General features: G+C 43.5%; 1 protein-coding gene across 1 annotated transcript in view; it reads left to right on the plus strand.

Annotated features, from left to right (window-relative positions):
* The window catches only part of LOC127579203 (unconventional myosin-XVIIIb-like), a 211,480-nt gene that overhangs the window by 120,064 nt on the left and 67,062 nt on the right, over nt 1-24,354 (plus strand). The window contains exons 27-32 of the mRNA XM_052031811.1: nt 458-581; nt 2,245-2,445; nt 8,175-8,285; nt 10,411-10,515; nt 15,058-15,210; nt 23,665-23,778. Of these exons, the coding sequence (XP_051887771.1) occupies nt 458-581; nt 2,245-2,445; nt 8,175-8,285; nt 10,411-10,515; nt 15,058-15,210; nt 23,665-23,778 (808 nt within the window). The remainder of the gene's footprint in view (nt 1-457; nt 582-2,244; nt 2,446-8,174; nt 8,286-10,410; nt 10,516-15,057; nt 15,211-23,664; nt 23,779-24,354) is intronic.

Genomic DNA, 24,354 nt, shown 5'->3' on the forward strand with positions numbered 1-24,354 from the left:
GGTGTAGGGAGTGAATATTCAAGGTGGTGGATGGGATGCCAGTCAAGATGGTTACTTTGTTCTGCATGGTGATAAGATCCTTGAGTGTTGTTGGTGCTGCCCTTTTACTGAGGAGATTCTATCACACTCCTGACTTGTGCCTTGTAGATGTTGGAAAGGCTTTGTGACTTGTGCATGGGAGGCAGGAGGTGAGTCACAGCTCACAGGATACCCAGCCTATAACCTGCGTTAGTAGTCATGGTACTTATGTGCTGCTCTAGTCTGGTTTCTGGTCAATGGTAACTCCAGGAATGGGGCCGATTAATATAGGATTGAAAATGGTGACATTCTGAGGAAGATGCTGCGTCTTCTGGTTTGAGGTTGAACTTGATGACTGATGCTGTTCTATTCATTATCTCATTCGATGTAAAGTTTACTCAGAATTTGTTGCTATATTTATTCCATTCTGTTTCATCAGGTTTGATATGGAGCTGGCTCAAGCTCTTGGGAAGGCAGCCTTTGAGAAAACCCTTCGTGAGAAGGTGTCACAGGAAAGTCATGCATTGAGGACAGAACTTTATCGGACACAACAGGACATGCAGGTGAATCTCAGTTTACAATGTTCTAGTACGCTGAACTTTGAGGTATTTACAGTGATGCCCCCATGAGCTTAGATTATAAATTCATTATCCACCTGCCCTGAGTACGCAGCTCATAATTGAACACCATTTGTTGAGGTGTTACGACCTCTAGCCTTTATTCATTTAGGCATTCTTCTCTCTTCCTCGGGTCTTCAGATGCAATTACTAATCAAGAAGTCGGGCAGGACCCTCAGTCCGCTGCTGTTAAGAAAGAGGCCAATAGGAAAGGGCTTGAGAAATGGGCTCAAGAGACGATGCCAAGAGTCGCTCTCTATAGAGCTCCTTGGTCTGACCTGGGCATGGTTGAAGTGGGTGTAAAAGAGGTGGAGACAATGACATAGTCCAAAGGCCATCGGCCTGTGCACTTTCTACCACTGCAGCAGCTTACACAAGTGAATGACATGACTGACATGAAGTACACCCTCTCCACTTGCATGGCCCCCATTTAACCACAAGCATCTGCTGATATTGAATGACAGCACTCATCAGTTGCCTGTATCGTACATCATGATTGAAGAAGTGCCTCTTAAAACCTCGTAAATTTGCTGACCATTTCCCTTGTATTTTGTTAGTCTCCTCCATTTATCAAGCTACATCATGTTTCGGAGCATTCCTCTATCCATGCAATTCTTCAGGTACTGCACAACTTCCATAGCCAATTGTTCAAAGAGGTTGTGCAATAGAAACAATGATATTGGGGATTAGAAGATCTAATGCTGGCTTTTATTATAAGTGGGAACAAATATCCTGAAATTCCTTGATTATAAAAAGTATGTATGGAGATAACTGAATAAACTGTTGTACTTTTAAAGTTTCTTGATTTAAACTGCATGCAACTCCAGTAGAGGCGCTGGCATTTTTTATTGCGATGAAAAGGGGAGTTGTCTACCATATATAGCAGGTAAATTGCATTTTTACCAACTCACCCACTGTGTACATTAATATACAATATATCAACATCTATAGCTGGGATATAGTGTGGTGTGAAACATACCTGTCAGAGAGGAAGTGAGAATCAGAAGGAGAACCCAATTCGGTAATTCCTCCTGTTACAGACTGAGACAAAGAGAGTGAGTTCACTTGAGATGCCTTGGTTTAGCAGGTCCGTTGTCTATACTTTCAGTCACAGAATGCTTGCATGGTTTGGGGGTAGCTTTGACTTAGCTGTTCAAGGTCAAAGTCAAGTTTACTCTCATAGGCACAAGTACATGTATGCACGGGTACAATGAAAAGCTTACTTGCAGCAGCATCACAGGCACATAGCATTATATGAGCAGCATTCACAAGAAAAACATAAATTAAACATAATTTTGATAAGAAAGTACACAATTAGTCCAAAAAGCACAAAGTCCATTTTAGTGCAAAGTGATCAAAGTGGTCATAGTGTTGCTAAACTAGTGAGTTTAGTGATTAGGGTTGTACCCGTTGGTTCAAGAACGGAATGGTTGAAGGGAAGTAGCTGTTTTTGAACCTGGTGGTGTGGGACTTCAGGCTTCTGTACCTCCTGCCCGATGGTAGCTGCGAGAAGATGGCATGGCCCAGATGGTGGCACTATAGATTCCTGGCACTGATATTGAAGTCACTAGATGACTGATGGTGTTTTTCTCTCCACCTTGTTTAACAGGCAAAAGAATCTGAAGCCACGGTGTTAAAGCAGCAAATAGCAGAGCTCAAAATTGAACTGAGTGACCTTACGTCCCGTGAGCCCCAGAACAAGGAGACCGTGGCGCAGATAAAGAAACAGCTTCGCCATCTTGAGGCTACAACAAAGGAGCAGAGTAAAGAAATCAGTGAACAAGTGGGAACCATCGAACAGCTGGAGCAGGTCAGTCAAAATCAGGCTGAGCAGCAACCAGGGCTGCCCAAGCCATGCCTTTAGCTATTGGCTTTCTTTCCCCAACCTAAAGGGAGTGGCAACAGATCTCTGACCCTGGAGATCATCACAATAGGTTCCACCCTGTCTCTATGCACAGTGTCTACACGTTGTCCTGGAATTCTTGGTCAACTGGAGAGCTGCCCGTCTATACAAGGAATATCTGCACTTATGTCATATTCATCAATCCGTGCTCTCAATTGACTCTGGTCCTCAGTGACAGGACCTTGCACAACACCAGGGAGAGGAAGCTGGTGTTGGCTGTCCATAAGACAGACAAGTAGTGGCAAACCCATGACCACAGCTTAGCTCTGTCAAGGCCTTCAAAAACTTACAGAATCATTCCAAAACTATTAAATTAATATTCAATTGATTAAAACATTTTGAGCATAATTGAGAAAATAAAATTTTAAATCCAAAACACCTAAAACAATTAGTTAGCTATAATAATTCAAAAATGTAAATTAGTTAAATCTGACAATTAATCCCAAAGACCTTAAACCTCATGCAGAAGATTCTCCTCTGCACTCTCTCTGGCACTATGACGTCTTTCCTCTAGTGTGGTGACCAGAACTGCATGCAACACTCCAGCTGAGGTCTGACCAAGGTTTTATAAAGTTGGCGCATAACCTCCCTGCTCTTGTCTTCATGTGTTATGCCACAGCAGGCCAGGATGGACCATTTGCCTCACAGTCCACAGTAATAGGAGTGAATTTTTTTCTGAGCCCCTTTCAACCATTCTGCCATTCAATGAGATTGTGATTGATCTGTGAACTAATACCACGCACCCTCCTACCCTCGTCCCACCATCTGTCAACAATTGACCTCGTGTTGATGGCCAGTTGTAGAGGACCTTCAGCAATGATCAGAGAAGCAGAAGTGAGATACAGATCGGCCATTGTAAACTTGAATGGTGGAACAGCTTGACTGACTGAATGGCCTACTCTTGCTCCCATGTCCTACGACAGCTCTGACCTTACAAGATGGTCAAAAATGTCAGAAGGATATGGAGGCAAGAGGAAGCCATCCATCTCCTCCAGCCTGTTCCACCATTCAAATTTATTATGGCTGATCTGTATCTCAGTTCTGCTTCCCTAATCATTAGTACCCTTGGCTAACAAGTACCTGCTGGTTTCAATTATGACCTTTTCAATTGGTCATGTTTTGAGCGAAAGAGCATTGCATTTCCATTGACATGATATGAACTACTCCCCGATACCACTGATGAACGTCCTGGCTATAAATTAAGGAGGAAGTACCCTTTGTTCCGGACTCCCCAGCAGAGCAAATGGTTCCTCCCTATCTATTTCCTCAAATCCTTTTGTCATTGTAAGCACTCCAATAGGAGTACAGGGTTGAGACACCACGCACCACTTTGCTCCACCTCCTGTTGGGTCCTGGGTCTGGTTTTGTACAGGCAGTGCAGGGAAATGTATGACTGAGGTTTGCTTGTGTTCCTTTGGTGTTTGGATGGACCATTCGTAGCCATCGCATTGACTGGACGTAGTCACCTACGTAACCTACTGAGGGTTGTTACCATGATCTTAAACCCATCCCTAAAGTGAGCAGAGACAAGCAGATGAAAAAAAAGCCTTTACTGGATGTATTTTAGGCGCCTGCATTGTGGTCCTACAACAACACATTTGTTTTCAATGAATGGTCTCATCAATATCCCAAAATTGGACCACTGCTTATCAATATTCTCCCAACCTAACCTTCATTGTCTGGGGTGCATGTTGAGACAGATAAGGGATCTCTAGAGAGAAAGCTGTCAAGGCCTGCATTGCTGGTGTGTTCTGGGAGAGATCCTTGTTAAGAAGACATAAAGAGAGCAATTAAATGATCTCTACACTTGGCCAAAACTCTTTGAACTTCCAGCATCATAGCATTAAAGAAATACACTTTCAGGGAGGCCAGATAATATAGAAAACAACTTAATTTTCAGAGCTGCTGAATAATGCAGTCTGTATGGTTCACACATTGCTTTTAATGCTAGCAGTCTATGTTGCAGAAGATTATCCTGGTCCACAAATAACACATCTGGTTATCTTACGGCAAATATAAAAACAGTGCCTGCTGATTTGTCCACTAATATCTTAAGCCTCCTATTTTATCCTGCACTGGCTTGTATCCCAACGATGTGTCTTGAAGTCTGCTGAACTGGATTGGCTGGTTTTCTGCCTTATCTCATGCTCTGAGATATTAAAACTTGTATTATTATTCCAACGCAGCTTCTCGGAGGTTAAATATAACTTTCTATTTCTTGAAATGGGTAAAAAAAAAACACAGGAGAAGGCCATTCAGCCCTTTTTATCTGTTCCACTGTTCAACAAGATCAATTTTAGATGTTAAAAAATGTGTTAGCTGACACTGATTTCTCTGGGCGATAGTTCCATACTGAAGAAGAATCTCCTAACTTGTTTCCTGAGAGGCCTGGGTCTGATTTTAAGGTTATGTCACTGTGTCCTGGAATTGCAGAACCGCAGAAAGGTAACAAGGTGGAAGGAGGCCAATCAGCCCATTGAGTCCTGCTGGCTCTGTGCAAGAAAAATCCCACTAGCCCCGATCCTCCAATCTCTCCCTATAGGCCCACATTATATTTTCATTTTTTAAGTACTTATCCATTTGAATCTGTTCCATTACTCTCCTGGTGCATTCAGAGGCTCACCAATCAGTGTATAAAAAAGATTTTCTTTTTGTCATTTTTGGTTCTTTGGCCAACTACAACATTTAGGCAGCACTGGGAAATGTATGGAGGAGGATGGTGTTCGCTCTTGTTCTTCTGGTGGTTGAATGGACTGTCAATGGCCAGTGTACTAACTGGAAATGGTCACATAACCTGCTGGGGGTTGTTAGCATGATCTTTTAGCATTTGCAACGTTTATTAATGAGTTAGATAAGAGTATGTCCAATGCACCTTTCCACCAATGGGAACAGATCCTCTCTGTCTACACCATCATTTCAAATACCCTCTTGACCTCCTCTTTTCCAGGGAGAACTTCCCAGCTTCTTCAGTCTACCCACAGAACTAAAGTATCTCATCCCTAGAATTATCCCAGTCTCATTCTTCTGCAATCCTCTCCAAAGCCTTTAGGTTTCTTCTCCCACAATGGAAAAATCTTTTCTATTCCCCTGCCAATTCCTTTCAAAATCCTAAAACGCTCAATTAAGTTGCCCCTTAAGAGTATGCAAACCCAGTCCACATAACCTAACCCAAGGAGCTCCAGTAAACTCTGGTGAATTTGTTTTGCACCCCTATCACTGATAGCTCCTTTGGAAGATGTGTACAAAGTAGCCCAGATGGGGTCAAACCAGGGCTTTGTACAACTTTTCTTTTTATGTCCTACCCTTCCAGTTATAAAGTGTAGCATCCCATAATTCTTTTTGATTACTTTTGTTAATTTAAAAGTTAACTTTATTCATAATAATACATACAGGGAATACAATCAGTACACATTTTTCTCTGTATTCATTGAATGATCGAAGTAAAATGTGTCACTGCAGGATGGAGCACATGTACACAGCACGGAATACAGGCCCTTCGGCCCAACTCCTCCACGCTGACCAAGTTGCCTGCCTAACAGAGCTAGTTCCATTTGCCTGCATTTGGCCCATATCCCTCTAAACCTTTTCTATCCATGTACTTGCCCAAGTGTCTCCTAAGCATTGTGATAGTATCCATCTCTACCACTTGTGCTGTCATCTGGTTCCACTTTCCCACCACCCTCTGTGTGAAAACATTGCTGTCAAGCCCTTTTAAATCTTTCCCCTCTCACTTTAAACCTATGCCCTCTAGTTTTAGACTCCCCTACCCTGGGGAAAAGACTGTGGCTATTCGCCTTACTTATGACTCAGGTTTCCTCCTTAAACAATACTCCCATGAAGTGCTTGAGAGGTTGTTAGCAGGACTCAAGTCCTCAGTGTCCAATGGTGACAGGACCCTAAACTGCGGTCCTTTGCTACAGAGCCTTTGCATTGGCTGCACCGAGCCTCAGTGTGCCCCTCAGCACAAACTCCTGCACCCTGGAATGTGCCAAAACACCAGCATTCACCTGCAGACATCTCCTTACTCTGGAAGACCAACAGGTTTTGGGCAGACCAAAGCATGTCTTTCACCAAGTTGATGGTCTTAAGATCTACAGTTTGTCTTAGTATAGGTCCCTGGGAAAAGTCTGTAGATTTTATACCTGATGACTACACTCGAGAGGTCGACGTACCTCATTTAAATGATTTCTAAATGCTCACCATTTAATTGATATCTGGATCTCTCTTCCTTATGGTCCTAATGAATGACTTCACATTTACCTGTAATAGATTCTATCCACCACAGCATTGCTATTTCATTTAATCTGTCAATGCCTTTTTGTAATTAGATGCTCCCAACCACACTTCACCATCCACCATCAATCATTTTGTCATTGCAAACCTGGAATTGTGGTCTCCATTGTGTTATCTGAATCATTAATACATGTTGTGAATAATTGAGGTTCTACCATAGATCCAGGTGGGATATCATAAATAGCTTCCTTCTGATTTGATAGATGTCTATTATTCCCACCCTCTGCCTTTTATTGCCTAACCAATCTCCTAACCACATCAGTAATTTGTCTTCAGTTCCTGGGGGTTTAATCTTAACTAATGGCTGTTAATGTGGAAGTTTATTGAATGGGTTCTGCTTGAAATACATTGATGTTCCTCTATCTGCTACTCAAAAAATTAAATTAGGTTCATTAGCTGTGAGCCTATCCTTTTTGGATGCATGGAGATCAGTTCAAATTTCTTTAAGGAGTCCAGTTGCTGTGTGCCCAGTGTGTGTGAAAGGAAAGAGTAAACTGCATTTGTGTAGCACCTTTCACATGCTCAAGTTGTCTAATTGCCATTGTAGTGCAGTCGCTGTTGTAGGAAATATAATTTGGGCAGGGCGACCTTCCACAAACAGTGAATGATGATGTCTGCATAATCTGTTTAATGTTTTTGGGTTGAAATGCTAAAACTATGTAAAATAGATTCTAAATTTCCTATGTCAGGGGTATCATTTTGGATGCACCTTACTTACAAAGAGACCCCTCCTAACCACCACAACCTCACCCCATACTCCCCCCGCCCTGTCAACCAATCCAGGATGATTGCTTGTAGTCAATGTGGGCAGTCTGTTACCGTATACAGCTGAGAATTAGCCCGTTTGAAGGTGACCAGTTTCTCTGCTCACTCAGCATAGAGGCAACGCTGTCAGGGAAGGAGCTGAAAGTCAGCTTGAACAGATCTTTTAAAGCATCTTCAACAATAAGACATTCAGAAGATGTGAAAGATATTAAATGGTATTTATTGATTGCTTCTGTTTCTGACGTGCTCTTAACTCTCTGGCATATTCCTCTTCTGTTTTACTTGCCTTCTTACCTAGTCAGACCAGTTCTCTTTCTTTTATTCTCTCCGTTTGTTGATGTTTATCTTTCATTCTCAATCCCTGTTCATTGCTACACTCTGCCTCTATTTCTAGGACGTGGAGCAGAAGGTCTGTTGCCTTTTGCTCCATGTCCTGCTGCATTGTTCCCTCATCTGCTGCCCTCTCTATTTGGCACCCCCTCATTCTCTCTACCCCTTTATCTGCCTCTTCCTGCCTTCTGACCTCCCCCCCTGCCCTCTCTCTCACTCTCTCCTCTTCTTCCTCCCCCTGTGTTCAGACCCTCCTCCGTTTAGAAATGGAGCTGGAGCGGATGAAGCAGATTCACTTAAAGGAACTGGAAGACAAGGAGGAAGAGCTGGAAGATGTCCGTAAATCCTGCCAGCGAAGGGTATGCTCCTCACTGCGTTGTGAAAGTAAAGCAAAAAGACTTGCATTTATATAGTGCCTTTTACATCCCTCCCAGGATGACCCAAAGTGCTTCACTGCCAGTGAACAGCTTTTGATGTGTAGTCACTGTTATAAAGTAGGCTACGTGGTGGCCGCTGCACAGTGAGCTCCCACAGCCAGTAATGCGTTAAATAACCAGAGAACCTGTTTTTACTGACATTGGTTGCGATATAACTATTGGAGGGAAATAAGATTATCTCCCCAGATTTCCTGCAAAATAATATCATGGGATCTTCGATTTCCATCTGACCTCAATTTAAATTCTTGTCTGATTATGTCATCAGAGACAGGCCACGCTTCCTCATTATTGCACTGGAACCTCAGCTTGCATTCTTGTGCCCAAACTACAGCTGATAAATGTGATACAACGCATGTCCAAATCTGTCATACACCTTGGTTGAGACACCTTGGTTTCAAGCTTGACCCTTTGCTCAGGCACGGTACTGTCCACATGTGCCTCTGTGTCATCTTTGCTTGGATAGACTACAAACTGAGCAAAATGTATCGATAGTTGATTCAGGAGCAACAAACAATTTACTGGAGGAACTGGGTGGGTTGAGCAGCATCTGTGGGAGGAAAGGAACTGTCAACGTTTCAGGTCGAGATCCTACATCCGGACTGGTTAACGAGGTCAGGATCAGTGCTGGAGAAACCAATATTCATCTGCCCAATTCTCATGCAAATATAAGATATCTTTATTAGTCACATGTACATCGAAACACACAGTGAAATGCATCCTTTTGCGTAGAGTGTTCTGGGGTCAGCCCACAAGTGTTGCCACGTTTCTGGCGCAAACATAACATGCCCACAACTTCCTAACCTGTACGTCTTGTTTTGGAATGTGGGAGGAAACCGGCGGTCCCGGAGGAAACCCACGCAGACACGGGGAGAATGTACAAACTCCTTACAGACAGTGGCCGGAATTGAACCCGGGTCGCTGGCGCTGTAAAGCGTCACGCTAGCTGCTACACTACCGTGAGCGAGTAATTTGTCTTTAGTTCCGAGCATAGAGAACGGTATTGCAGTACATTATACCCACAGGTTCAGTTCCAGTGATGACAAAAGGACTGAATGTGTGGAGATGGATGACACCACGGGTTCGATCACGTGTCTAGTGCTGCCGAGGAAAGCAGAGTTTTGCTTTTCGTTTCCCAGCACCTCTGCTTTCCTTTGTGTACAGTTTGTGTCCCAGGGATGTGCAAGTGCAGAGACTTCTTTTTCTCAGGTGAATGTAAAAAGTCACATGATACACAGTGCTGAAGAACAGCCCTGGCCAATATTATCCCCTCATTCATCAACCAAAAAAACACACATTCTCTGGTCATTACTGTTTATAGAAGCTTGTTGCCCACATTATCACAATGACTACACGTCAAAAGTATATGTTGCAGATAAACCACATTAGGAATCTAATTTTTTTTTAAAAAAAGCATTTTTATTTTATAAATAAATAAAAGTCTCTAAGTGTAGATTTAACAAGTCGAAAGACAAACTCATCTGACAAAATGTGCTGTCAGGAAGCAGTGGTTAGGGTAATGATATTACAGTGCCTGGGTTCAATTCCCGCTGCTGCCTGTAAGGAGTTTGTACGTTCTTCCTGTGTCTGCGTGGGTTTCTTCCAGGTGCTCCGGTTTCCTCCCACATTCCAAAGACTTACGGGTTAGGAAGTTGTGGGCGTGCTATGTTGGCGCCAGAAGCGTGGCGACACTTGCGGGCTGCCCCCAGAACACTCTACGCAAAAAGATGTATTTCACTGTGTGTTTTGATGTACATGTGACTAATAAATAAATATCTTATCTTTGCATTTAAAAAAATAGGAAAATCGGACAAAGTTGGGTTGTGCACCATCACAAAAATGCAAGTGTTTTTCAAGACCAACTGTGGTGTTGCAAAGCAAAGTGAGAGGAAAGTTAAATGTGGTGCAAATTAATGCTTAGCCAGATGATTGGAATGTCTGAGGGGTCCCTCTTGGCTGCTTTGTGGGTATTTACAGAGCCCCTGGGGAAGTCTGATGTGGCTGGCACTCTAAGCTGTCTGACCTTGGGGAATCTTTTCCTTCGTCACAGCTCCGTCAGTTGGAGATGCAGCTGGAACAAGGGTTTGAGGAACGCCAGATGGTCCTTCATGAGAAGCAGGACCTGGAGTGTCTGGTTGGAACGCTTTGCGAACAGGTCAGTGCTCGTGGAGGTTATGTAATGGTTGCGGTGGAACGCTCACCTCACCGGCTGAAGCAGTGTGGCTACTGCAGTGGCCACCTGAAAACATGGGCTGCTGAATCAGCAATACTAGGAACATTCAGAAAGCTAAATGGAGTATTGATTTGGCATTTAGCAGGATGCAGCGATAATCACTGGAGCTTACATGAAATTGCATGGATGCTTTGAATCAAATGAGTGTAATGTTTTAATTGTGATAGTTAATTGTAAGGGAATGTAAATGGTCAGTGTGTGCCTGATCACCTGTCAGAACTGTGCACAAGGACAAAGAGGTGGTTGGTGTGTACTCCGTGCGCTGTAAGACTGTAAGATATAGAAGCAGAATTAGGCCATTCGGCCCATCGAGTCTGTTCCCCCATTCAATCATTGCTGATTTTTTTTTCCTCAACCCCATTCTCCCACATTCTCCCTGTAACCCTTAACCCCCTTTACCAAACATGCCACAGGGCATGTTTCTGTGATGAATCTCTCCATGACTCGATAACTTCTGAGGATTCGGATTCAGAGTTTTGATTTGTATTTGAAGGCTTCGCTATCAAGTCGCACTCAGACACCAAGCAGTCCTCCATGCATGGATCTGACCGTGAGGGTCACCAGGCTATTTGGCTCAAACGCGCTTTGCTCTCATCTATGTCCATGGGCACTTTGCTCTCAGCAGCACGAGTCTGTCTGAATTTACTTCCACTCACCAACCCTGAGTGAGATGAGACTGATAGCTATTGCTGAAGCTTTTCCTCTGGCTGAGTTTGCTATCCTGATAAAACAGAGAATTAACCTTGCACTGTATGTCACATGAAGCTACCCTCCATACAAAACAGATGGAACGATATGGCTAACACAGTCAACCCTACCAGTCCAGAGCCTGTACCCACACCAGTTGTCTCAGCCTCCCAGAGAAGCCATGGTAACCATATTTCATTCCAAAACAAAATACTGAGCTGGATAAAACTCAGGGTCAGATTAGTAGAATAATTTCATCCTTGAGCTAAAATTATGGGCTTGAAATTCATCCAGAGAGCTGTGCAAAGTGGCCAATATCAGATTGGCTCTCTGTTCTACAGGGCAACTGATGTTTAATTCAATTGACATGAATAGAATTAAATGTCGAATGCTGTTATGTGATCTGATGTTGCTCGTTCTGTTCCAGTACCTGAGACGTAGTTGCAACCCCATAAATTTTATTTGGAAAAATATGGCCAGTTAAGGAAATATTTACTTGTATATCAGGATATCTCTTGAGCATGTTGAAAGGTTTTGTCCATTCACAACCTAAAGGGGAAAACAATTGATGTTGTCCATACGCAACAAAGTCACTTCTCTGCTTTTACTGCGTGAAGCAGCAACCATCGGTGTTAGTCTGTGTGGACTGGTTGGTGGGTGGTGCAGAATTTAAGTGTATGTGGACATTAGGCAAGTGCAAAGTGTACTGGAATGAAATGGCCTGCTGACCTGTGGTCGGACCCACAGATGAAGAATGGTTGCTTGGCTTCTGAGTGGGATCAAAAAAAACAAAGCCTTCAGATGATAATTGAAAGTTCAGATTGAAATTGTCTGGTTACATCATGGTCTGGTACAGCAATTTGAATGCACAGGAATATAAGAAGCTGCAGAGAGCAGTGGACTTAGCCCAATATATCAGGGGTACATCCCTCCCCACCATCTGTAGTATCTACATGAGGCGCTGCCTCAAGAAGGCAACATCTGTCATCAAAGATCCCCACCACCCAGGCCATGCCAACTTCTCAGAGCTACCATCGGGCAGGAGGTACAGAAGCCTGAAGTCCCACACCACCAGGTTCAAGAACAGCTACTTCCCTTCAACCATGCAGTTCTTGAACCAACCTGCACAACCCTAATCACTACCTCAGTAGAGCAACACTATGACCACTTTGCACTACAATTGCTTTGTTTAATTTTGTTCGAATTGTGTGCTTTCTTGTAAAAATTGTGTATAATTTATGTTGAATTTATATTTTTCTTGTGAATGTTGTGTATTTAATGCTATGTGCCCGTGATGCTGCTGCAAATCCATTTTTCATTGCACCTGTGCTTACACGTACTTACACAGATGGCAATAAACTCAACTTTGAATCAGAATCAGATTTATTAGCACTGATGTCGTGAAATTTGTTGTTTTGTGGCATTACAGTGCAATACATAAAGACATAAAAATTACTATAAGTTACAAAAATAAATGAATAATGCAAAAGGAATAATGAGATAGTGTTCACGGGTTCATGGACCGTTCAGAAATCTGATGGTGGAGGGGAAGAAGCTGTTCTTGAACCATTGAGTGTGGGTCTTCAGGCTCCTGTGCCTCCTCCCTGATGGTAGTAATGTAAGAAGGGCATGAACCAGGTAGTGAAGGTCCTTAATGATGGATGCCGCCTTCTTGAGGCACCGCCTCTTGAAGATGGTGCGGAGCATTGTGTCCGTGATGGAGCTGGCTGAGTCTACAACCCTCTGCAGCCTTTTTCAATCCTGCACAATGGAGCCTCCATGCCAGGCGGTGACAAAACACTTTGACTTTGAAAAACTGAGATTTGGTTCAACAAGTTACAACATTAAATTCTCAGAAGACTTGGTGCACATTTCACTCTGATGCACAACTTTGGCAGATGAACCAGCAGTGATCAGGCCAGTAAAAGGGAAGATGATGCAGTGACAGGGGCTTCAATAAAATTCACCAGTCAGCAGATGGCCTGCATTAATCCATCGCCCCATCGCTAAACCATGGCACAACTTGTGGCTGAGATCCCTCCTCGTTCCAGATTTCTGCTCTGCCGGTTTTCCATATTATCTCTGACAGAAGGAGAAGTAGTTCATTAAGGTAAGTTCCACAATGAAAGCCATCTGTGACGACATTCGGGGTCTCTCAGCAGAATGCTTCCAGACAGAGGTGGATGATATTTGTTGGGGAAAGCTATTTAAAGATCGCTGCTCTGTGTGCAAAAGACTATGTTATCTCACTGGTTTCGTACACTTACAGCCAAAGTCTCCAACAGTGGAAATAGAAAGGGAAAGGCCTTCAGTATCATTGACTATTGGGCCTCACGTGCAATGGAATGGGGGTCCTTGCGCAAGGGCAAGAGGACCCCCTTGCAGAACACCACATCAACATACCTTGGAGAGACTGGAAAAATCTTCTTGACTTTATGAGTTTGGGCCGTAGAGAAGCTGAGGTTTTGGCACCCATGAGATTATCTTCCTCCATTTTGTGTCAGATGCCATTTTATAACATGACTGGTGTTGACAACTTTCCAGCATTGCTCTTAAAATCCAGGACGCAGCTGAAAGCAACCTAGAAGAAAAATGCTGGGATATCTTTGCTAATTACTTATCAATACTGAAGGTGGGGAGTGAGGTTCAGTATCAGAAAAGACTGCTTAACCAGGTGAAACAGTTGCAGATGAGGAGTCACATAATGAAACATTTGGGTCAATTCAAATTGGCAACATCCAAGTCAAGTCAAGTCAAGTTTATTGTCATACGTGTGCACAGGTGCAGCAGCATCACAGGCACATAACATTAGAGTTGCGACGTTCACAAGAAAGACATAAATTATACACAAATTATACAAGAAAGAAACAAACGGAATAAAAAAAAGTCCACTGTAATGCAAAGTGGTCATAATGTTGCTATACTGAGGTAGTGATTAGGGTGTGCTGGTTGGCTCAAGAACTGAATGGTTGCTGTTCTTGAATCTGGTAGTGTGAGACTTCAGGCTTCTGTACTGCTTTGATGATAGACTGCCTCGTGTAGATACTCTCAATGGTGAGGAGGGATGTGCCCGTGATGTATTGGGCTGAGTCCACTACTCTCTGCAGCTTCTTACGTTCTTGCGCATTCAGTTGTGTTCCTATGCAACCTGTCATGTCATCTTAACTTTTGACGTCCGAGCAGAAAACTGTCAAACAACTCCTAGTGCTACTGAAAACCAAGAGTGTTTGACAGCTAAATTATATTTTAATCTTCAGTTGCTTTTTATCAGTGACAAGCAATGAAGCTAAGTAAAGACGAATATAAGAGAGATCTTCCTTTAATTGGTATTAACATTAAACAGCCCTCCCTGCTTAATCAAAGATATCCAAATGAACAAAAGAGCATTAGATATTTGTAGTAATTAATTTTATACAGAAATTATGCTGTGGGCTGTCTTGTTGTAATAGGGTCACCCATTAACATCAGGCAATATGTGACCACCTAATTGGGTCCTGAGTTACCGCAGTGGGACTCTCTGGTTAGATTCTATTCTGATTCTGTCATGTGATTGGACACGAATCGTATTGAGAAGCAACATAGAATTAGGAAAGGAATCAAATATGATGACTTTGCATAATAACACAGCAAGCCTGAAACTCTGTTTCAACAAGCAGAAAGACCGAGGATGCCTATCTTTGCTGCTACCTTCTCATGGCCTTGAAAGCAGATAAAGCCATCCAAACTGTTTGCAAAATAAAATTAATTGTTACTAAAAATGGATCTCTTCTAATTCAGATCGGCCATCGAGACTTTGATGTGGAGAAGCGCCTACGCAGGGATTTACGACGCAAGAATGCACTTCTGGTAGATGCACAGTTGCTGTTGGGTACCATGCAAGACCCTGGTCAAACCACCAGCAAGCTGGAGGTGGAGAAGCTACAGTTGCAGGTCAGTCTCAACCACAGCCCACCCTATTCCACCAATCTCAGTGCTGCTATTAGGAACGGAGGGAGCAGTAACCAGGTGGTTAAGATACCGAGAACTAGAAGGTTGAGTTCAAATTTCACCATACCTGGTGTTGGATTTAGATTCACGTAATTAAATAAATCTGGAGTTAGAGAGCCTCTCTCAGTGAGAGTAACCATAGTGGGTTGTCATAAAAAACTGATGTTCTTCTGTAGAAAGAAATCTGCCATCTTTAAGCCATCTGAGATATAAGAAGGTAAGAACATAAGAATTAAGAGTGGGAGTTGGCCATCCAGCCCTTTGAGTCTGGTCCTCCAGTCAAGATTATCGCTGATCTTTTATCTTGAAGCATTTTCCAGTACTATCCCCATATCCCTTGATTCCTTTAATGTCCAGGACTCTATCAATCAACACAATGAATGAGTCTCCACAGCTGTCTAGGGGAGAGGATTCCAAATTTTTCGCATCTTCCGAATTAAGAAATGTTTCCTTATCTCAGTCAGGAATAGCCTGCCATTATTCTCACACTGTGGCCCCTGGTCCTAGACTCTTCAGTCAGGAAAAACATTCTCCCTGCATCCAACCTGTCAGATTCTTTTATAAAAAATTGTTTTTTATGTGACTCCAGACCCACCAATATGATTGCCTCCCAACTGTCCCCTGAAGTGGCCGAATACACAGCACAATAAATATTGCCCCATCAGTGATGTTCATATCCCATAAATAAATAAAAACAAAGGAGAGACAGGTGAGTGGCCTTGTGGCTAAAGCGGTTGGCTTCTCCTCTGCCAGAGCGCAGATTCATTTTTGTTTGTAATACACAGCCAGCTCTTCTTCAGGTTCATGTTGTGGAATTTTACACCAACGGCTTTCAGTTGAGATTATCTCCTCACGGTCACTCATACCCACATCCTGCCCTTCATCCTGAAGGCCTACTTCTAGCACTTCCATTCCAAAGGTGGCAGTGCCCATTCTCATGGCCATCCTTCAAGGGAGGGGCATCCCAGCTGAGTCATAGAGCAGTTCAGCAGGGAAACAGGCCCTTCGGCCCAACCCATCCATACTAACCAAGATGCCCATCTAAGTTAGTCCCATTTGCCTGTGTTTGGCCCATATCCCTCTAAACCTTTCCTATCCAAGTGTCTTTTAAATGTTGTAATTGTACCTGCCTCAGCCACTTCCTCTGACAGCTCGTTCCATATACGCAACACCCTCTGGGTGAAGAAGTTGCCCCTCAGGTCTCTTTTAAGTCCTTCCCATCTCACCTTACATAGAACACTACAGCACAGTCCAGGCCCTTCGGCCCACAATGTTGTGCTGACATTTTATCCTGCTCTAAGATCTGGCTAACCCTTCCCTCCCACATAGCCCCCCATTTTTCTATCATTCATGTGTCTATCTAAGAGTCTCTTAAATGTCCCTAATGTATCTGCCTCCACAACCTCTGCCGGCAGTGCATTCCACACACCCACCACTCTCTGTGTAAAAAAACTTACCCCTGACATCCCCCTTATACCTTCCTCCAATCACCTTAAAATTATGTCCTCTCGTGTTAGCCATTGTTGCCCTGGGAAAAAGTCTCTGACTGTCCCTAGAAAAAGACTGTCTGCATTCACCTTATCTATGCCCCTCGTGATTTTACACACCTCTATAAGGTCACCCCTCAATCTCCTACGATCCAAGGAATTAAGTTCTAGTGTGCCCAGGCTCTCCCTATAACTCAGGCCCTCGAGTCCTGGCAACATTCTCGTAAATCTTCTCTGCACTCTTTCCAACTTAATAACATCCTACAACAGGGAAACCAAAACTGTAAGCAATAGTCCAGGTGCTGCTTCACCAATGTCTTGTACAATTGCAACGTAACGTCCCAACTCCTGTACTCATTGCCCTGACTGATGAAGGCCAGCGTGCCAAATGCCTTCTTCACCACCCTGTCTACCTGTGATGCTACTTTCAGTCCTTACCTCACGCGGAGCATCTTCCACCTGGAGCGATTGGACACAAGCTCAGACATGAGCATCTGAGACGTCAGTTTAATTGTGGTCAGCCCTGTCACTTTGAGGCCCAGATGTAACTGCTTTGCTAGCTACCTCTCTCCTCTATCTGTCAATCCATCAACCAGATCAGCAATGGAGCTATTGCTGTCTATTGATCAGATGTGTCTGATGCGCATAAAATCAGGGAAGTTCAAGTTACAGAAAATGAAATGCTGCCTCATCCAGAATCTATTTAATATCCTATAAATATATTACATATAAATAATGTAGAGGATAAAACATGGGAGGCAGTAATACATCAAGCTTGGAGGTGACGATATAAACATTTGAAACCAGAGCTTAAATTTTGTACTATTTAACTGTGATTATTTACAACACAGCTGAAGGAGAGGGTGGAATTATCTGCATTGATTTTTTTTTCTTCTTTTTGCAAGCATGTTTAAGACATCTTTGTGGCCCATTTAGTTGTCCTGTTGAATTTTCTGCTTGCAAAATCTGAGGCTAATGGAGCTGTTTGAAATTTATCTCTGTGGTACATTTACCGATATAATTGAGCAATTTGTCACCATTTCTGCACACCAGCACGACTGACCTGCTCTTGGTCTAGAGATGGGAAGAGTTGTAGGCACTAATGCTACACAGTCTGGGCCACTGTTGTCCTTCCTCTTCTGTTGTACAAGGTACAAAAACCTCTGGCAGCGATTTTCAGATAGTTTTGATTCCTCTGTGTGCTTTTATTTTTTCTTAACCTGTGTTCTTTAACCGTAGGGTTCTTGAAATTGCTTCCTGCTATTTTTTTCTGTTGAAGCATCATAGTGGATCACCCTAAGCTGTTTGTGATAATGACCAGAAGGTAGAGTGCAGTCTGTATAGGTCTCCCTGCGTAATACCATGCTGACACTGACATGGCTGAGTTCAGCATGCATTCCCCATTGCTGCTTTGCACACTCTTGACATAGAACACGGAACATGCAACACTGCAGCACAGGAACAGGCCCTTTGGCCCACAATGCTGTGCCGAACTAATTAAATTAGTCATTAAAAGCCTACTAAACTAGTCCCTTCTGCCTACACAATGTCTAGATTGCTCTATTCTCTGCATATTCACGTACCTATCTAAGAGCCTCTTAAACACGTCTATCGTATTTGTTTCCACCACCACCCCAGGTAGCACGTTGCGGGCACCCACTACTCTCTGTGTAAAAAAAAAACTTGCCCTGCACATCTCCTTTGAAGTTATCCCCTCTCAGTTTAAATGCATGCTCTCTATTATTAGACATTTTGACCCTGGGGAAAAGATACTGGCTGTCTACTCAATCTATGCCCCTCATAATCTTCATAAGACATGCTCCCCAGTCCAGGCAACATTCTGGTAAATCTCCTCTCTGAAGCTTCCACATCCTTTCTATAATGAGGCGACCAGAACTGAACACAATACTCCAAGTGTGGTCTGACCAGAGTTCTATAGAGCTGCAACATTACCTCACGGCTCTTGAACTTAGTACCCTGACTAATGAAGACCAACATGCCATACGCTTTCTTAACAACCCTATTAACCTTCGTGGCAACCTTGAGGAATCTATGGACGTGGACCCCAAGATCCCTCTGTTCCTCTGCACTGCTAAGTGTATAAGCTTCTGTCAGGTCTCTTCAGCCTCTGCTGCTCCAGAGAGAACAACCCAAGTTTATCCAACCTATCCTCATAGCACATGCCCTCTGATCCAGACAGCATCCTGGTAAACTTCTTGCAATTCTTATCATGTTGCCTAGCAGATGCAAGCACTGCAGTCAACTCTTCTAGTGACATACAATTATACAAGCAACATTCTACCAGCTCCAGGAAAATGTTCCTTCCAACTGAGTAGTTGCTGCAATGATGGGAGGTAGGTTGGAGAGCGATCCCATGGTCACAGGGACCTGGATATGCTGGTGAAGGACAGTACCCATGGGAAGCATGTTCGTTGTACAAGGAGATGCATCAGCTAGGGTCACCTGGCAAGAGGTTGCCAGGGTGGTCTCTATCAGGACATGAGTGTGGTCTATAAATGCCTGCATCTTGGGGAAGTCTGCACTGAAGGCAAGTTCCTGTGCCTGTCCTTCCTGCTCCTCTGGGCTGAGGAAGAAGGTAGACGAAGTCTCCTCTCCTTGAGTATGGAGTTTGGTTGACCTCCCTAATGCAGCAATGAGCAGCAAACTGGGAGATGTGACAGACATCAACAGCAGCACTTTGGAATGGTCCTGTGCCCAGGAAGCTGAGAGTTACCATGATCCTGACCTCCAAGGTTACAACATTTAAGGCATGTGTGAGACTGTGTTTCAGGTCGTAGATCTCGGTGAGGACAGAGAATGCACTTTGAGTGTTGACCCTTTAGAATGGTTGCAGGAGGAATGCAGTTGATGGAAGTCAGCTGCTATGTGAATAAATAAGAGCAGTTGTTTTTCAGACCACTGAGGTTAAAAGTCTCACTGTAGATAAGTGTTGTTTGTTGCATGACTGATGATATCAGTTGGGGGCACTTACACTGGAAAACAAGTGTGAGAGAGAATGAAAATCCTACCGGATATTGAGGAGGCAAATTTTCCAATGGGGGTGGGGGGTGGGGGTGAGACACCCAAAAATATGCACAAAATGGGAACAACCCAATTTTTCGACAGCACAATGCCATTCTTCTTGGTCACGTGGTCATTGACCAATGGGACACTTGGAGACAAGTGCCAAAACAGAACACTTCCAAGGAAGAGACTATGTGGGAGTAGCTATGGGTCAAATTTCTCCATACCAGATTCCCGGAATGTACCCTAACCCCAACCTCCCCACCTTCTCCCTCACAGGAGCAGGTGGGAAACAGTTTCTGGACCTGTGTGACATTGAATTTACTGTTGACCTGCTCAATTTCAAGAATCTTACGTTGAAGCTCATGAAACTTTACAGATTGGACCATCTTAACTGTGTCAACATTTTGATAGAGAACTAATCCCATTTCCCTGCACTTTCATGACATCCTACTTTAATGGTTTGTCAAATCATACAAAGCAACACCCACTCACTCCCTGTGACAAAGCAGACACTGATCCAGATCCATTGGCCTCATTCAGCACCATCCCACCTGATGTTCACCTCCACCAACACCAACCCTGGTTCTCCACCTCTGTGTAACACAAAAGCTTCTTCTGTTCTCTGTTCCAAAACTCTGATGTACACTAGTTCTCACCCTCCGTTAACAGGAATTGGCCTTTATCTCTTTAATAGCTCCTGAACTTATAACCTTTCCTTAATTTGAAGTGAGATGATTTACAGTGTGCGAGGCCTAAGGCCAAACAAATCTTCATCAAGTATTGAGGTCAATTTTGTCCTTTATGAATATCAAAACAAAGTACTAAGAGTCAAAGAGAGATACAGCATGGTAACAGGCCCTTCGGCCCATTGAGTCTGTGCCAAGAATAAAATGCCCATTTTAACACTAATACTATCCTAACCCATATTTTTCTCCCACATTCTCAACAACTCCCCCCAGATTCTACCACTCATCTACACGCTTGGTGCAATTTACAGCGGCCAATTAGCTGACCAAACTGCACATCTTTGGGATGTGGGAGGAAGCTGGATCACCTGGTCACAGGGAGAGCGTGCAGGTTCCACATAGCACTGGAGGTCAGGAACAAACCAGTGTTGCTGGGGCTGTGAGGCAGTGTTGTGCCGCATCTAATGTTCTTCACCCGTTCTGGCACAAAGAGGTGTGCAGGAGAAAGACTTGGGGAATTATTCTAGGAGATATTCAGTCTACAGTCACCTTACTTCCAAGTTAGTACTGATCTAACTGACCTCAGCCCTTCAGTATTGATGTCTCTCTAGCTTCAAATCCTTCCTAGTTTCTATTTTAGTAAGCACAAAGACTTTTCCAATTAATCTGGAATGCTGACTAGATAACAATATAGGTAATGCTGAGAAGTCGTACACTGAGATATTATCTCCCGCTTCTTGTAACCATGGTGACCAGCAGCCAGCTGAAACAATTCATATGAGCTGGAGTACAATATCTGAAAGGGGTGAAAATGACAACTTGTGCCCAAGTTATTAGGCGCAGTGTGATTGGAACTGGGGTCTCAGACAGATTATATGTCAATGCCTGGTAGTGATTAAAAAGCAATGATCTAATCACAGGATTTTGATAATATTCTAGTCTGTTAGAAAAAAACTTCTGTTCTTCCTAATTTATAGCTGCACCCATTATTCCCAAAACCAGTCATGTTATCCTGCAGTCGTTAAGATGCACGCTGTTAATGTGACTCCCGGTTCATGTGCCACTTCCTTCCTGTCCCCTGGTCAACATTTTCACAAGAAACACAGGAAAATAGGAGAGGAGTAGGCCACTCGACCCCTCAAGCCTGCACCGCCGTTCAATTTGGCGGCACGGTAGTGTAGCGGTTAGTGTAATGCTATTACAGCACCAGTGACCCGGGTTCAATTCGGGCTGCTGTCTGTAAGGAGTTTGTATGTTCTCCCCGTGTCTGCGTGGGTTTCCTCCGGGTGCTCCAGTTTCCTCCCACATTCCAAAGACGTACGGGTTAGGAGGTTGTGGGCATGCTATGTTGGCACTGGAAGAGTGGCGACACTTGCGGGCTGCCCCCAGCACATTCTCGGCCATGCAAGAAGACACATTTCACTGTGTGTTTCGATGTGCATGTGACTCATAAATAAATATCTAAATAAATAAATATCTAATATGATCATGATGGACCTACCCCACACCTCAACCCCCTGTCCATGGAAAATCCCCATAGCCCTCAATTTCTCAATCTTTCAAAAATGTATCTACCTCCAGTGATATGGCCTCAAAACCCTCTGGGCTAGACAGTTTCAGGGATTCACCACTTATTATCTTAGTTCACACCACTAATCACCTCCAGAGTGCTGGATTCTGGTGGCATTCTTCTATGCAAACACAGCATGGATAAGTCCCCATCTTAGCCATGGGGACTGCAGACATTCAAGGATACAGTTCAGCACCAAGTTCTCCAGGAATATTCAATATTGGTAGTAAACGCCAGCCTTGTCAGTGATGCCCACATTCGGTGAATGAATACAAGAATGTTCCAAACTGCCTCTTGTAAAAAAAGAGAGTGACATTGATCAGTTTCCTATTAACTAGAGAGTAAAGAGCCAACTAACTTTTCATTGATGCAGGAGTAAAGCCTTAAAAGTATTCTGAATGAGGAGAGTGAGGTTCCAAATCCCCACATGAAAGTCCTGTTTACCAGCTTTCTGTTAACCAGAGAGTAAAGGCCCAAATTATTCCATTGGACAAGTTAAATTTCTTCAGAATGAGAGTGACAATGTAAAACCACTTCACATTAGTTTTACCCCAAACCGCTTTCCTTTGAGAGCAACATCACAGGCTGCATCCCATTGATGAGAGGGTTGGTTTAGCCGGACTCCTTATAGTGTAGTTGCCTTTTGAAAAGTTAATGTTCTTTTTAAAGAAAAGATGCTAACCGTGCTCCCAGAGTTGGAGCATGAGGAACTCAGTGCTGACTGTTAACATTCAGTCATCACAGAAACTTTTAACTTGTTAAACTCTGATAATCTGGTATCTAATTGTTTGGAATTGCCAGTGGTTCAGCATCTGGCTCACTCATTAGTTCACTAAACCCTTGTTATCCATAGACCTACTATCCACGGATCCGTGTACTCAGAAGGTTGGCCGTGTATTGCTGGAGTGTAAACCTGGTGTGCGGCAGGACCTGGGATCAGTGATAGGGACACCAGGGGTCAGGGATGGGGGGAGGTTTGGGGCTGGATTTGGGGTCCAGATTGAAGGCTGAAACGTATAAGCTGAAACTCTTTGGGTTCTGTTTCCCTCTCTCCCTTTTGACTCACCAAGCCTCCGTTTCCCACTCCCTTTACTCACTGGAAAATTTGTTATACTGCTAAGTAACTTGCAAAAGAAAAGTGAAATGAAAGTACATGGGGTAATACAACAAATATGCAATGCTCTGGAAAATCTGCTGGACTAACACCATCATAGACTCGAGAGTGCCGGATTATCAGAGTTTTACTGTATTTTGTTGCAGCACCTTCAAAATAAACTGTGCTTAGTGGTGGAGTGTTGCATGCACATCATTGACGTTGCTAGTGCTTTTTGGATCATGTCCATGCTTCTGCATGTTTCCCATTGCAAATGCCCTTCACTATGTGAGGTGGGATATATTAGAAATGGGCAGTTTTCATGACATATTTTACTTATATCTCTTCCTAATGTTTTGTTCTGGTGGTTCAGCAAATCAGGCAAGTCCGCTCATTGGAGTCGGTGTCCACTTATTCTGGGACTTTGCAGCATTAAAATGTCCTTGAAAAGTCCGAGGTTCTTGTCATCAAAACCTAAGTGTGTATGCTCATCAAATAATTGCTCAGTAACCATTTCTCTTTTCCTCTCACCAGTTACAGGAAAGCACGGCTCGTTGTGTGGAGACTGAGAAGGCTCACAAATCCACATTGCAGGAGTTGGGAAATCTCCATGTTCAGCTGGAAAATATTCAGAGGGACAAGAAAACGGTGAGAGCATCTACAGCCCTCTTCGGGATGCAAGAGGCAAAAATGGGATTGGCGTAGGGTTAGTGTTGATGGATGTTTGATGGCAATCCCTGAGGTAATGGGCTAAATGGCCTGTTTCCCTGCTGTATAACTCTGATTCTGCTGTCAGGTCAGTTCCTGGTTTTGCAGATCCTTCAGCAGATATTGTGTCTTCTATCTGGCTGTGTCATTCTACTTAGCTTCCCCTTACTTAGGTTTCTTGAGCATTAAACAAACTACGTCATGGTGTTTCTCACATCGTAATTATAACAAGTGAATTGAAACTGTTGTAACCAAAACTTCCATAACTTGATTGGCATGTGTACAGTTATTAACTAGGTAGAACATACAGTACCGTAGGATTATAGACTTGGTGTTTAAATGACTAGAGCTCATCTTAAAGTAGACATTGCCATGCTGTGGAAGATGAGAAAGAATCAAAGGCTGGGTTGAATTCCCTGTGCAAGTTAAACCAACCTCATTAACTCTGGCTGCAGTGAATTGTCAGCCCCTGCAGTAATACTTGGCAATCTCTTCCTGCCTTTTTGATCTTTATCC

Source organism: Pristis pectinata, chromosome 17 (genome assembly GCF_009764475.1).
Source record: "Pristis pectinata isolate sPriPec2 chromosome 17, sPriPec2.1.pri, whole genome shotgun sequence".
In the NCBI taxonomy this organism is placed as follows: Eukaryota; Metazoa; Chordata; class Chondrichthyes; order Rhinopristiformes; family Pristidae; genus Pristis; species Pristis pectinata.